This window comes from Vulpes lagopus, chromosome 2 (genome assembly GCF_018345385.1).
Source record: "Vulpes lagopus strain Blue_001 chromosome 2, ASM1834538v1, whole genome shotgun sequence".
NCBI lineage: Eukaryota > Metazoa > Chordata > Mammalia > Carnivora > Canidae > Vulpes > Vulpes lagopus.
The window spans coordinates 173,420,919-173,434,664 of record NC_054825.1 but is presented as its reverse complement, the minus strand read 5'-3'; the positions used below and the strand labels follow the sequence as shown (position 1 = coordinate 173,434,664).

Sequence of the window (13,746 nt, the reverse complement as noted above, 5' to 3'; positions counted from 1 at the left end):
CAAGCTCTGAGGCCATGGAGAATCCAACTCCGATGGCAAAGGGGAAGCAAGTGTCAGGACGGGTCACTGAGAGTGGACTAAGGGGAGGGCCCGTTGCTTCGCGCTGGGAGTGTTGGAAGCAAAGCATAAAGAGCCTAGGGGTGTGTCTCGGGAGGGCAGTGACAGCCAATGAAGAGCAGTCCTGGGCGCGGCGCTGTCAAACTTCGCGGGGCGGGACCGAAGAGACCGAGCCAGCGATGGGACCGCCGCCGCAGCCAATGAAAACCGCCCAGGTGGGCGGGGCGTCGTCCCAAGGCCGAGGGCGGAGCCAATGGGAAGCGGCGCCGCGTCCCGCTGCCCCCGCCTCCGTGGGGCGCGCGCCGGAGCCACGGGCGGCCGTTAGGGGCGGGGCCTGCAGCCGCCCGCGCGCGGCTCGCGCCCTCCCCTTTGTGTCGCCATGGCGGCGGCGGCGGCGACGAGGACGACGAGCGAGGGGTCGAGCGCGGCCGGCGCCTGAGGAGGCTACGCTACCATGGTGGTGAGGGGCCCACGCGGCCGTCAGTCGGTCCGCGTGTCAGTCTGTCCGCGCGCGGCCCCGCCCCGCGCGCCCCGCCCCCGGCCCCGCCCGAGCCCGCGGCCCGCGCCGCCCCTCACCCCTCTCGAGGTCCCTCTCGGGCCCCCGGCCTGGTCTCGGCCCGAGCCCTCGCCCCGGCCCCGCCCCCTCAGTGCACATCCCTCGCCGCGCCCTGGGTGGAGCTGACAGTGGCCGAGGACCCAGGCTGGGGGGATGGGCTAGTCCGGGAAGGACCCACGCCCCCAAGTGGCCCCCCCAGGGGCCTGCCGAAGCTTCCTGGGTCCTTCTTCAGCCCCCATCCCACAGCCACCCTCAGCCTCTATTCCCAGCCTCCACCCCTCCCCGGCCTGCCCCCTCCCCCTCCTGCCTCCAGCCCCTTTCGCGATCTTGAGCCCCACCCCCACCCGGCTCCATCCTAGCCTGACCCTTTTCTTCTCCCTCGTTCTCACTCCGTTCTGCTCCCTCTCCATCAGCCCTCCCCAGCACCCCCATCAGCCTGAACCTCAGCCTCCCCAGCATCTCCCCTCTCCTCACTGCACCCCAACCCCAAGCCAGCAGCGTACCTCTCGCTGGATCCTTGGGTCCTTCTCCGTCTTCCTGTCCTCACCCTCCCTCCCCACCGTCTCCCTCTCCTACCATGCTGCTCCTGCTCATTCATCCATTCATTCCCTGATTCGCTCATTTAACAGACACTCCTTGATACCTCCTGGCAGACCCCATGTTCCAGGCGCAAAGAGATTCACATCCCATCCTGCCTTGGGGAGCTTCATGGGCTGGAGAGGGACAGAACCGAGGGTGAGACCCAAGGATGAACCTGGGGTCGCAGGGAAATGAAGGAGGGAGAGGCGAGAGCCCAGCCTGGGAAATCCCTATCTGGCAGCTGACTAATTTACTCATCAGATTTTCCTCGGCTCCTGCTGTGAGACTGGGCATGGGGACCCAGAGAGGAATCAGGCATTACCTTACCTGGGGGGAGCATCAGTTCTGTGCCCAGCTCTGTGCTGGGTCCCTGATCCTGGGGAAGTCACAATCCAGTGGGGGAGATGGCCTTGTCACCAGTGATATCTCAGAGTGCTCAGGGCTGGGATGGGAGAACCTCAGGGGATAGAGGAGTCTAGCAGAGGAGGCTGGCACAGCCTGGGTCCCGGAGAACTTCCCAGAGGAGAGAATGAGAGAGATGAGCCCTGAGGGATGGGGAGGAGTGAACCTACTGAAAGGATGGGGAAGAGGGAACAAACTTTGCAAAGGCCTGGGAGGAAATGAGAAGATGGTGCTTTTGTTGGACTCTTAGAAGTTTGAGAGCTCCAAGAGTAGAGGCCATGGGGGTAAGATGGGGCTGGAGAGGTAAACAGACCTGAGAACTCAGACTTTATCTTGAAGATAACAGGGAGCCATTGAAGGTCTGTGATCTGTGGAGAGGCAGAGGCAGATATGTGTGGCACGAAAATTATCCTGGCGCTTGCTGTGAAGAAGCTAGCAGGAGGGGAGAGGTTGGAAGGAAGATTGATAAGATGGAAGCTGTGATTGTCCAAACATCAATAAAAGGTGTGGAGAGGCACGTAGGGGAGACTATACTCTGCAGGGACGAAGGGAGGACTTGAAGCAGGGAGAGATGGTACCAGCATATGCTCTCCCTGCCTCGCCTTCGGTCTCTGCTCTTCCAGCCCCCCACCCCAGACCACACACAAAGAAGCAGGCCTACCGTTAGTTGCCTTCACCTCCCCCTGACCTACCCTTCTGCTCCACGCTTAGGGCAGCCTGTGGAGCAATTCGGGCCTCCGGGCCCAGGGCTCACAGATAACAATGCTGCCGTTGTCTCTCTGTTCCCATCTCTGGAGGCCTCTGATTCTTCTTTCTGCTCTGCAGGCTCGCAGCACTGACAGCCTGGATGGCCCAGGGGAGGGCTCAGTGCAGCCCTTGCCCCACACTGGGGGGCCCAGTGTGAAGGGGAAGCCTGGGAAAAGGTGAGAGGTGAGGGTGAGGCTCAGCTTAGGAGGGGGGCCAACTACAGGAGCCACCAGTGATGTGTCACTTGTCCCCCAGGCTCTCGGCTCCTCGAGGTCCCTTCCCCCGGCTGGCCGACTGTGCCCATTTCCACTATGAGAATGTTGACTTTGGCCATATTCAGGTATGAGGGCTTTGCACCCAGGTGGGAGGGTGAGCTCTTACCCAACCCTGAAGCAGTATCAGCCACGTTACCCCTAAAACCTATCTCAGCAATAGCTGTTCCCCCAATCTGAGCAGTCAGTGGCAGGAGTTGCAGGATGGAAGGGGAGAACTGTTCCTTCTTTCATTTGTTTCTTTATTCAGTCACTTAACTTTTTGTTAGGTGTATGCTCTGTGCCGGGACCCTGTACTTTGAGACATCGCCAGGCCCTGCCCTTAGGGAGGCTCAGGCAGGGGACACAGACCCCTCTCTAGGTAGTGCCAACCTGGAAAAGTCAGGACTGAGACAAGCATGAGGCCCTTACCTGGACCTTTGTTTCCCTCTACAGCTTCTGCTGTCTCCAGAGCGTGAAGGGCCCAGCTTCTCTGGAGAGAATGAGCTGGTGTTTGGGGTGCAGGTGACCTGTCAGGTGAGGCCACCCCTCCTCTCATCTAGCCTGACAGGCTGCTCCTCGTGGTTCTCAGCTCAGTGCAATGGGACTACTGCTCCTTTCTGTCCCTCCTGCCCCCACAGGGCCGTTCCTGGCCAGTCCTCCGAAGTTATGATGACTTCCGTTCTCTGGATGCCCACCTACACCGATGCATATTTGACAGGAGGTTCTCCTGCCTCCCAGAGCTTCCCCCACCCCCAGAGGGTGCCAGGGCGGCCCAGGTAAACTGCTTGTTGTCTCAGCCCCCGCCTCAGCTAGGCTGTGTCCTCATGAGCAATATGTGAAGCCGTCAGGAGAACATAGTTAAACATTTAAACACTGGTATGGCCCAAGTTCCAACCAATCAGAATGGAGAGGCCCAGAATGAAACTGCAGCAGGGAGGCTCCTTTCAGTTTTAGGATCATGAGGAATTCCAGGGGATTTGGTAGGAGAGTCAGCATGGCCCAGACCAGTGGGGGCACACAGGAGCTCGTCAGAGCCTGTCCACTGACTGACACGAAAATATTTCGGTCTTACCAGTGGAACAGAACCCATGCATTCAGGCTGAATTTCAGCCCTGTCCAGAGGTGAGCTAGGGCAAGATAGGAGGGCAGCAAACTCTCTCAAGGTCCCCTCACAAAAGCCCACCCTGATATCCTGCCCTCAGATGCTGGTACCACTGCTGCTGCAATACCTGGAGACCCTGTCAGGCCTGGTGGACAGTAACCTCAACTGTGGGCCTGTGCTCACCTGGATGGAGGTGGGAAGGGGGGCTGGGAGTTGGAAGTGAGAGAGGGATGTCTGAGGAGGGAGAACTCACAGTCTGAGTGTGTGGGCACAGGAAAGAAACGAGCCAGAGTGGAGGAGGCACTGGTATTTCGGTGTCTGTGTGGGCACATGGCTGTGAGGGAGAATGAGTGTGTGTGAGTGTGTGTGTGTGTGTGTGTGTGTGTGTGTGTGTGTGTGTGTTAGCAGGCTCTGGACTATGGGGATGTGAGAATTTGAAGATATATCGGTGAGAAATAGATGTGACTGTAACTCCTAGAACACCTGGCCAACAGTGGCTCGGACCTGGTTTTCAGATAGCAAATGTGCGGTGTCTGCTGTGGAGGATGAGGGTGCAGGGGCGTCCTGGGATGTGAGAGGGAAGGAGGGGCTTTGTTGGGCAAGGATTTCGGTGTTTGACCAATAAGTGACTGACAGGCTCTTAGATAGGGGACAGGTAGTGGCCTCCACTAGGCATGAAGGAATCTTCTCTGCCTTTATTATGTCCTTCTTTTGGCCTCTCCGCATCTCAGCTGGACAACCATGGCCGCCGACTGCTCCTCAGTGAGGAAGCCTCCCTGAACATCCCTGCGGTGGCTGCTGCGCACGTAATAAAACGGTACACGGCCCAGGCACCAGACGAGCTGTCCTTCGAGGTGAGGCTGTGGGGAAGCAGACTCCAGCTGGGCTGCCCACACTCCTGTCCCTTCTGACCCTCCCTCCAATTACCTTCTGGCTCCCAGGTGGGCGACATTGTCTCAGTGATCGACATGCCACCCACGGAGGATCGGAGCTGGTGGCGGGGCAAACGGGGCTTCCAGGTGAGTCTGGCTTGGGTAGACAGGTGGGGCAGGGTACCGCACCAGTTAGGGCGGCCCACTCACGGACCCCAAACCCTCCACAGGTTGGTTTCTTCCCCAGTGAGTGTGTGGAACTGTTCACAGAGCGGCCTGGTCCAGGACTAAAGGGGGGTAAGTGCCAGGGGCAAAATGAGGAGGCCTCCCTGCATCCTTGCCTGTCATCCATTCTTTTCACCCATTGTTTGCCCCACAGATGCTGATGGTCCCCCCTGCGGTGTCCCAACGCCCCAGGGTGTCTCCTCTCTGACCTCAGGTAATGGGAACAAGAGGCCAGGCCCCTGCCCCCCAACCCCCTCAACCCCAACCCCCCCCCACCCCTGCCATGAGACCAGCTGCTGCACTGACCCTCTATGGCGTGCCTTTACCCCCACAGCTGTGCCCCGGCCACGTGGGAAGCTGGCCGGCCTCCTGCGAACCTTCATGCGCTCCCGCCCTTCTCGGCAGCGGCTGCGGCAGCGGGGCATCCTGCGGCAGAGGGTGTTCGGCTGTGATCTTGGGGAGCACCTCAGCAATTCAGGCCAGGATGGTGAGGCCCCACGTCTACCTGCCCAGGCCACTCCTCCCACTCGTGCAACCTGCCCAGTCCTGAGCCCCTGCTTTCTCCCAGTGCCCCAGGTACTTCGCTGCTGCTCTGAGTTTATTGAGGCCCATGGGGTGGTGGATGGAATCTACCGGCTCTCAGGAGTGTCATCCAACATCCAGAGGCTACGGTGAGGGCCCTCCACCAAGCCCTTCCTTCCGCAAACACTTTCTGGGCATCATCTCTAGTCCAGGCCCTGTGCCATGTGCTGGGGACACAGAAGTATCAGAGCGTTAGGAGAACTTAGGGTGCAGTTGGACTGGGGCTGAGGGCAAGGAGGGCTTTCTCGAGGAAGTGACACCCAAGCAGAGGCCTGAAAGGCAAGAAGAGCAGAATAATCATTGGGAGCAAAGAGATTAGCCTTCACTGAGTACCTGCCACATGCCAAGCACAAGGCACAGGAGACAAAGATTCCTGCCCTCTTGGGGCTCACATGCTAGACAGAGAGACAAACAAGGAAATGAGGAAGTGTACAAGTAGGTGACAAGTGCTATGGAGAACAAGAGAATGGGGTAAGAAGGATCATAATAAGTTGGGGAGGGAAATTGCAGTTTTATTTATTGTTTTATTTATTTATTTTTTTAAAGATTTTATTTATTTATTCATGAGAGACACACACACACACAGAGAGAGAGAGAGGCAGAGACACAGCAGAGGGAGAAGCAGGCTCCATGCAGGGAGCCTGACATGGGACTTGATCCTGAGTCTCCAGGATCAAGCCCTGGGCTGAAGGCGGCGCTAAACCACTGAGCCACCTGGGCTGCCCAGAAATTGCAGTTTTAAATTTGGTGGACAGAGGAGGCCACCTGGGGGAGAGCTTGCTCTGGAGGAGGCGAGGGAGCCAGCTGTGTGGACTTCCTGGGATGGGCATTCACCATGCTGGGAACAGTTAGAGCAAGGGGAAAGCAGCAGGAGTTCATGGCCCAGCAGTAAATGGCGGCAGAGTATACAAGGCCTTTTGGACAACAGTTAGGATTTGCCTTTACACGGAGTAAGGCAGTAACCACAGGAGGGTTCTGAGCCGAGGAGGAGCAGCATGAAGAACAGCCTCCAGTGGGAAACAGTGAGACGTGAGCACTGGGGCTGACAGGGGGAGTGAGGTGACAGTGTGGAGCCTGGGGATCTGAGAGACAAGGCACGAAGTCACATGAGAAGCCGTTTACCCAAGAGCAGTGGGACACCACCAGAGAACTGAGAGCAGGGGTTGTTGGGATTTTAGCCACATCTTCCAGGGACCTCTTGAAGCCAGGAGAAGGCCAGCTTCGTGGAAGGAGGATGCGTGGTCACGCTCAGTATTCAGATGGCTTTGGTAGCCACGAGCAGGAGCATCTCCCACCTGAGCCTCAGGGTTCTCCCCTGTAAAATGGGGCACGCTCATTGGGGCACACCGAGTTGTTGGGGGCTTCAGTCAGGTTCTGCCTCTGCAGAGCCCAGCACAGGAACAGGGTTACATCCATGTGTGGACACTTTGGAAGGTGGGGGAAGAACATGGCCACCTGGGTCAGCTCTAACCTGAATCTTTCTTCTCCTTGACCTGGTGGCCTCAGGCACGAGTTTGACAGTGAGAGGATCCCGGAACTGTCTGGCCCTGCCTTCCTGCAGGACATCCACAGTGTGTCCTCCCTCTGCAAGCTCTACTTCCGGGAGCTGCCCAATCCCTTGCTCACATATCAGCTCTATGGGAAGTTCAGTGTGAGTAAGGGAGCTGCCAAGGTTGGAGGGTGCTGGGATGTGTTGGCCAAGCCCTCACCAGGTCTGTGCATAATCTCAGGAAGCCATGTCAGTGCCTGGGGAGGAGGAACGCCTGGTGCGTGTCCACGATGTCATCCAACAGCTGCCCCCGCCTCACTACAGGTAAACCAGAAGGGGCAGGGAAGGCCTGTGATGGGGTCCCAAGGGAGTTGAGGCTCAGGTGTCATCCTCCACTCCCACCCCCAGGACCCTGGAGTACCTGCTGAGGCACTTGGCCCGCATGGCGAGACACAGTGCCAACACCAGCATGCATGCTCGCAACCTGGCCATTGTCTGGGCACCCAACCTGCTACGGTAAGTTGGCAGCTCACCAGCCTGCCCCCTCAGCTTCCTTCCACAAGCTGGGGCCCAGGTCTGCCCCCACACTTCCCACCTAGCACCCACCCAGTCTTTGTTCTCTTACTCATTTCATTTGACACATATTTCTTTTTTTTTTTAAGATTTTATTTATTTATTATTAGAGGTACAGAGAGAGAGAGAGAGAGGCAGAGACACAGGCAGAGGGAGAAGCAGGCTCCATCCAGGGACCCTGAAGTGGGACACCATCCCGGGTCTCCAGGATCCCGCCCTGGACCAAAGATGGCGCCAAACCGCTGAGCCACCCTGGCTGCCCTGACATATTTCTTAAGGACCTCCTGGGTGCCAGCTCTTGTTCTCAGCACCGGGGCACAGTAGTGGAGCAAGATCCTCTGCTCCTGGGCTCACATTTGCATGGGAGGGATGGACTCTGAACAAGGAAAATAGAGAATGTGATGATCGTGATGACTACCAAGGAGAAAGATTACAGAGCAGGAAAGGGAGATGCACAGGGTGATGGCATTTTGACATTTTTAGAGTGTCAGGGAAGGCTTCAGGAAAAGTCTTCCTATGGCCAGTAGCAGTGTGAGCCCCAGAGAATTTGATGGTGACCAAGACAGGAAAGCTCTCTGTCCTAAGTAAAATAGGTGATACATGAGATGGTGGATATAAGAACTTCTAGGACAAGGGTGGGGAGGAAAGAGAAGGAAACTTACAATTTTAAATAAAGTGGGTGGAGAAGAGTCCATTGAGAAGGTAACATCTGAGTCGAGACCTGCAGGAGGTGAGGGAGGGACCCATGTGGATATCTGGGGAGGAGCAAATGTCTGGGGGCTGGAAGGCTGCCCACTGTGCGGGAGGACCAGGAAGGAGGTCAGTGAGCAAGTGAGTGAGGGGTTGAGGGGGAGGAGATGATGACGTCAGAGATAACAGGGGACCAGACAGAGGAGTGACTTAGGGTCGTGGGGCACAGTGTAGACTTGGACTTTTACTAGGAAAGAGGTGCAGCCAGGGGAGGGCTCTGAGCCAGGAGGGTTCTGACCTGGCATCACAGGCTCCCTGTGCAGGGGAGCAGCCTCCCGGGGGCAGGACAGACTGGGAGCCCAAGGAGGAACTGCTGAGATGTTTGGGAGTGGGAGGATGGAGGCTGGGCCAGGGTGGGGACAGTGGGGGAGAAGAGTTTAGGTTCAGGATAGGTGGGTGGAGCAGACAGGGATTGCCGAGAGCTTGGATATAGGGGTAAGGGAAAGAGGGGTCAGGAGCAACACCCCCCAAGGTATTTGGCCTGAGCATTGGCTGAGATGGGGAGGACGGGGTTGGGGGAAAGGTTGAGAACCCAACTCTGGATGTGATTACTTTGATGAGGTCAGAGGTGTGGACGACAGTCATTTCTTCATTGGCTCCCCATCTTGCCTAGTGGGAACCCACCAGCTGGGGCTCAGAGCATCTGGCTTCCCTCCTCCCCCTCACCCAGGTCCATGGAACTGGAGTCGGTGGGGCTGGGTGGGGCAGCAGCCTTCAGGGAGGTCCGGGTGCAGTCCGTGGTAGTGGAATTCCTGCTCACCCACGTGGATGTCCTGTTCAGCGACACCTTCACCTCTGCTGGCCTCGACCCTGCAGGTATGCCCATCCCGCCGCCTGATGTCCTGGCTACTGCCCCCTCATTGTTAGGGCTGCAGTGGGAGGGCAGGTGGGCTCCCCACCCTATCCCTACCCCACTGAAGCTGGACCTCCCTCCTGGCTCCTTGAGGACCCCGCCCCGGCCTCTCCCTCCCCTCCCCCCCCTTCTCATTTCAGCTCCTACGCTCAGGATCCCCACTTCTTGGCCCGGACATCGTTCTTCCTTCACCCCTTGTAGCTCCTGGGGGCTCTTGGGGCCAGGGGTCCACCAGGGAGGAGGTGGGAGGTCCCCAGACTTGACCCCACCCCGGCCCCACCCAGACTCCCCGCCCTACCCCGGACCCCAGCCCAATCAGGATTCAGCACGTCGGAGGGCCCTCTGGCCCGAGGTAACTGAAGCCAGAGCCTCTGCCCTCGCTGGCTGCCGGGAGCTGCCTCCTCATCAGCTCGTTCCGCCTCACTCCTCCTCCTCACCTGCCTGCTGCCCGCCCATTCCCGCCTGATCCGCCCTGGCCCCCTGCCTTGCCAGCCCGGGTGGGCACGCTGCGGGCCGGGGCTTGGGCTGTAGCGCTTGGCTTTGCCTGTGGCCCTGAACGGCCCCCCTGAGCTGACACCTATCCCCTTTCCCAACTCCCTAGGCCGTTGCCTCCTCCCCAGGCCCAAGTCCCTTGCGGGCAGCGGCCCCTCCACTCGCCTGCTGACGCTGGAGGAAGCCCAGGCTCGCACCCAGGGCCGGCTGGGGACTCCCACCGAGCCCACAACTCCCAAGGCCCCAGCTTCACCTGTGGAAAGGTGAGTGGGATGCCGGGGGAGCACAGGGCCAGCCTGGAGGCCCCAGATCCTCAGACTGCCTCCTGTGTCTCCCACAAACCCCAGGAGGAAAGGGGAGAGAGGAGAGAAGCAGCGAAAGCCAGGGGGAAGCAGTTGGAAGACCTTCTTTGCACTGGGCCGGGGCCCCAGCATACCCCGAAAGAAGCCTCTACCCTGGCTGGGGGGCACCCGTGCTCCACCGCAGCCTTCAGGTCAGGGGCCGTGGTGGGGGTGGTGGAGGTGGGGGGAGGCACTCTGGAATGCCCCATGACCATCCCCCTCTCTTCTAGCAGGCGGCCGACCAGACACAGTCACCCTGAGATCTGCCAAAAGTGAGGAGTCTCTGTCATCGCAGGCCAGCGGGGCTGGTGAGTGCAGGGTGGCTCATGCCTGTGCCCAGGTGGAGCTGGGAGGACCGGGGGCCCTGAGGTGGCCTCTAAATGTACTTCAAATTCAGGGGGTTCTAGTTTTTGTTGTTGTTGTTCCAAATCTGGACATTAAGTGCAGTGAGTTGGATAAAGCATCACTCTTGGTTCATGAGGTACTGTGATCATTGGCCCAGGCAGGATCCTGTCAGGCTTTTATTCATTCCTTTAAAAAAAAAAATCTAAATAATAAAATGAACAGCCATGAACCCACTGGCCAGAACTGTAAGAGCCTCAGCCCTTACCTGCAAGCTCCCCCCTTTCCCATCTGCTGCCTCTCCAGCAGAGGCGCCCTCTAGGTCTGACATCCCCTTGCTCTAAGGTTTTATCGCCTGCAGGCATCTGGGGAAATAGCACAGGGCACAGTCCTAGTGCTTTGGAAACTTTAAATTCCTAAAGTTCCTTAGTTCTTAAGTTCCTTAGCATTCCTATCCTAAGAAAGGGGGTGAGGGGCTGGATGTGAATCTGACTGTTCACTCACTGCCACCCACACGGCTGAGTGTGGCTCAGGCTCGTTCCTCTTGGCTGCTCTCTGGTATCCAGCTGTGGCTGTCCCATCCAGAGTTGCCGTCCATCCTACTCCTAGTGGGCTGGGGAGCTCTGGCGAGCAATCCCTGCCACACCCGTGCCCTTGAGAGAGGGTTACCCGTACCCCGGAGCCGAGGTGCACGCCGTAGGGCATGCTCCTGTTCAACTGTACGTGCCAAGGCCCAATCTTTTTCCAAAAATAGTCGCCCCACTCTGCACTCCCAGGAGGGAGAGCCCGTGAGATCCCACTGGTCTCATGCTCGCCAGCCGCGCGGTTGTCAGACAGCAGGCTTGGCTTGGGGTGTGGAAGGTTCTCATCATGGCCTTGCCAGTTTATTTCTTTTATCACTGCGAGTCTGAACAGCTAACAGCTCTCCCTGGATTTGCAGCCACTGTGACCCTATCCAGGCAAGCGTCTCTCCATGTCACTTCCCCAGCCTAACCTACTGGGTTATGTCCCCTATTATTGACGTATGGGTATGTATAGTTTTGGCCCCTGACACCCTACTGTCCCCCCGCTTCCAGGCCTCCAGAGGCTGCACAGGCTACGGCGACCGCACTCCAGCAGTGATGCTTTCCCTGTGGGCCCGGCACCTGCTGGCTCCTGCGAGAGCCTGTCCTCATCCTCCTCCTCCTCCGAGTCCTCCTCCTCTTCTGAGTCCTCCTCCTCTGGATCCTCGGCAGCTGGTCTAGGGGCACTCTCTGGTTCCCCCTCACATCGAACCTCGGCCTGGCTGGATGATGGTGACGAGCTGGACTTCAGCCCACCGCGCTGCCTGGAGGGGCTCCGGGGGCTCGACTTCGATCCCCTTACCTTTCGCTGCAGCAGCCCCACACCGGGGGATCCGGCACCTCCTGCCAGCCCAGCACCCCCTGCCCCTGCCTCTGCCTTCCCACCCAGAGTGACCCCCCAGGCCCTCTCACCCCGTGGGACCACCAGCCCTGCCTCGCCCACTGCCCTGGACATCTCAGAGCCCCTGGCTGTATCAGTGCCACCTGCTGTCCTGGAGCTGCTAGGGGCTGGGGGAACGCCTGCCTCAGTCACCCCAGCACCAGCCCTCAGCCCCAGCCCAGGCCTGCGGCCCCATCTCATCCCCTTGCTGCTGCGTGGAGCCGAGGCCCAGCTGAGTGACACCTGCCAACAGGAGATCTGCAGCAAGCTGGCACTGCCTGTTCCCCGGGGAGCCCAAGGCCAGCACGGTGAGTCCTACTCACCCTACCCCACACCCATAGAGACCCTGAAGCTGCACCCAGAACCTGGCTGACTCTTGTCATTCCTTTCTGGGTAGGTCCTGGCATGGATTCACCGCTACTGCCCCCACCCCTGTCCCTCCTGCGCCCTGGGGGGGCCCCACCCCCACCCCCCAAGAATCCAGCACGCCTCATGGCCCTGGCCCTGGCTGAGCGGGCTCAGCAGGTGGCCCAGAGACAGAGCCAACAGGAGCATGGGGGCACCCCTTCTGCTCCCCACTCCCCTTTCCACCGCTCACTGTCACTGGAGGTGGGCGGTGAGCCCCCAGGGACCTCAGGGGTTGGGCCAGCCCCCAATTCCCTAGCCCACCCAGGTGCCTGGGTTCCTGGACCCCCACCCTCCCTACCAAGGCAACAAAGCGATGGGAGCCTGGTGAGAAACCAGCGGCCCCCAGGGACCTCAAGGAGGGGACTCAGAGGCCCTGCCCAGGTCAGTGCCCAGCTTGGGAGAGGGGGGTGTAGGGGGCGTGGGCACGAGCCAGAGATGGCAGCTCAGCTCCCCTGTTCTGTCCCCTCACAGGCTCCTACTCCCGGGTTCTTCTCTTCAGCCCCTCGGGAGTGCCTGCCACCCTTCCTTGGGGTCCCCAAACCAGGCTTGTACCCCCTGGGTTCCCCATCCTTCCAACCCAGCTCCCCAGCCCCAGTCTGGAGGAGCCCCTTAGGTCCCCCTGCACCACTTGACAGGGGAGAGAACCTGTACTATGAAATCGAGGCGGGTGAAGGAACCCCCTACTCTGGCCCCACTAGGTCCTGGAGTCCCTTTCGCTCTATGCCCCCAGATCGGCTCAATGCCTCATATGGCCTGCTTGGCCAGTCACCACCACTCCACAGGTCCCCCGACTTCCTGCTCAGCTACCCACCGCCCCCCTCCTGCTTTCCCCACGACCACCTTGGCTACTCAGCCCCTCAGCATTCTGCCAGGCGCCCCACCCGGCCTGAGCCCCTCTATGTCAACCTAGCTCTGGGGCCCAGGGGTCCCTCACCTGCCTCTTCCAGCTCCTCCTCCCCTCCTGCCCACCCCCGTAGCCGTTCAGATCCTGGACCCCCAGCCCCCCGCCTACCCCAGAAACAGCGGGCCCCCTGGGGCCCCCACACTCCTCACAGGGTGCCTGCACCCTGGGGCCCTCCAGAGCCTCTCCTGCTGTATAGGGCAGCCCCACCAGCCTATGGGAGGGGGGGTGAGCACCACCGAGGGTCCTTGTACAGGAATGGGGGGCAAGGAAGGGAGGGGGCTGGTCCCCCACCCCCCTACCCCACTCCCAGCTGGTCCCTCCACTCTGAGGGTCAGACCCGGAGCTACTGCTGAGCCACAGCTGGGAGAGATCTTCCGCCCTTCCCTTCCCCCTCACTGATCTTGGCCCAGTCAATCCCTTGTTTTGTATTTTCTTGAGCTCCTGACCCCTACCCCAGGTTTCTAACTTTGTAACTTGTTTCTGATGTGGGTCCCTAACCTGTTATAGCTTCCCTACCCTGGGCCGAAGGGCACACCCATCCCCCCACCATCCTCCCATTCTGGGGGCTCTCGCACAAGTCTGAGGGCTAGGCTGACACGGTCTTCCCTCCCCCTCCAGGAGCCCCCAGCTTGTCCTGACCTGTGCACGGGGGTTGGGGAACAGCTCCTGTCCATCCACCCCCCCATACCCCACTAAACCATCTGACAAAATTAATGAATAAAAACAGTGAAAACATGGCTGCTAGTGTCACACTGGGGCCAGACTCTGAACAAAG

The 13,746-nt window shown here is 59.4% G+C and overlaps 1 protein-coding gene across 3 annotated transcripts; it reads left to right on the top strand.

Annotated features, from left to right (window-relative positions):
- The first annotated feature begins 439 nt into the window (after positions 1–439).
- Positions 440–13,708, top strand: ARHGAP33 (Rho GTPase activating protein 33). Of its 3 annotated transcripts, XM_041743619.1 has the most exons (23): positions 442–517; positions 1,243–1,348; positions 2,420–2,517; positions 2,597–2,681; positions 3,049–3,129; positions 3,234–3,371; positions 3,798–3,890; positions 4,429–4,551; positions 4,639–4,716; positions 4,800–4,866; positions 4,949–5,008; positions 5,129–5,281; positions 5,363–5,465; positions 6,883–7,027; positions 7,107–7,189; positions 7,274–7,381; positions 8,859–9,004; positions 9,643–9,796; positions 9,881–10,026; positions 10,108–10,182; positions 11,293–11,967; positions 12,057–12,448; positions 12,539–13,708. In XM_041743619.1, exons 2-23 carry the CDS (start codon positions 1,322–1,324, stop codon positions 13,322–13,324), a joined length of 3,816 nt encoding a protein of 1,271 aa, XP_041599553.1. In that variant the 5' UTR covers positions 442–517; positions 1,243–1,321; the 3' UTR covers positions 13,325–13,708. The 3 variants fall into 3 exon arrangements, with proteins under 3 accessions (XP_041599552.1, XP_041599553.1, XP_041599551.1); XM_041743617.1 differs by having other exon boundaries at positions 12,057–13,708; XM_041743618.1 differs by lacking the exon at positions 1,243–1,348 and having other exon boundaries at positions 440–517; positions 12,057–13,708.
- Positions 13,709–13,746: the final 38 nt, after the last annotated feature.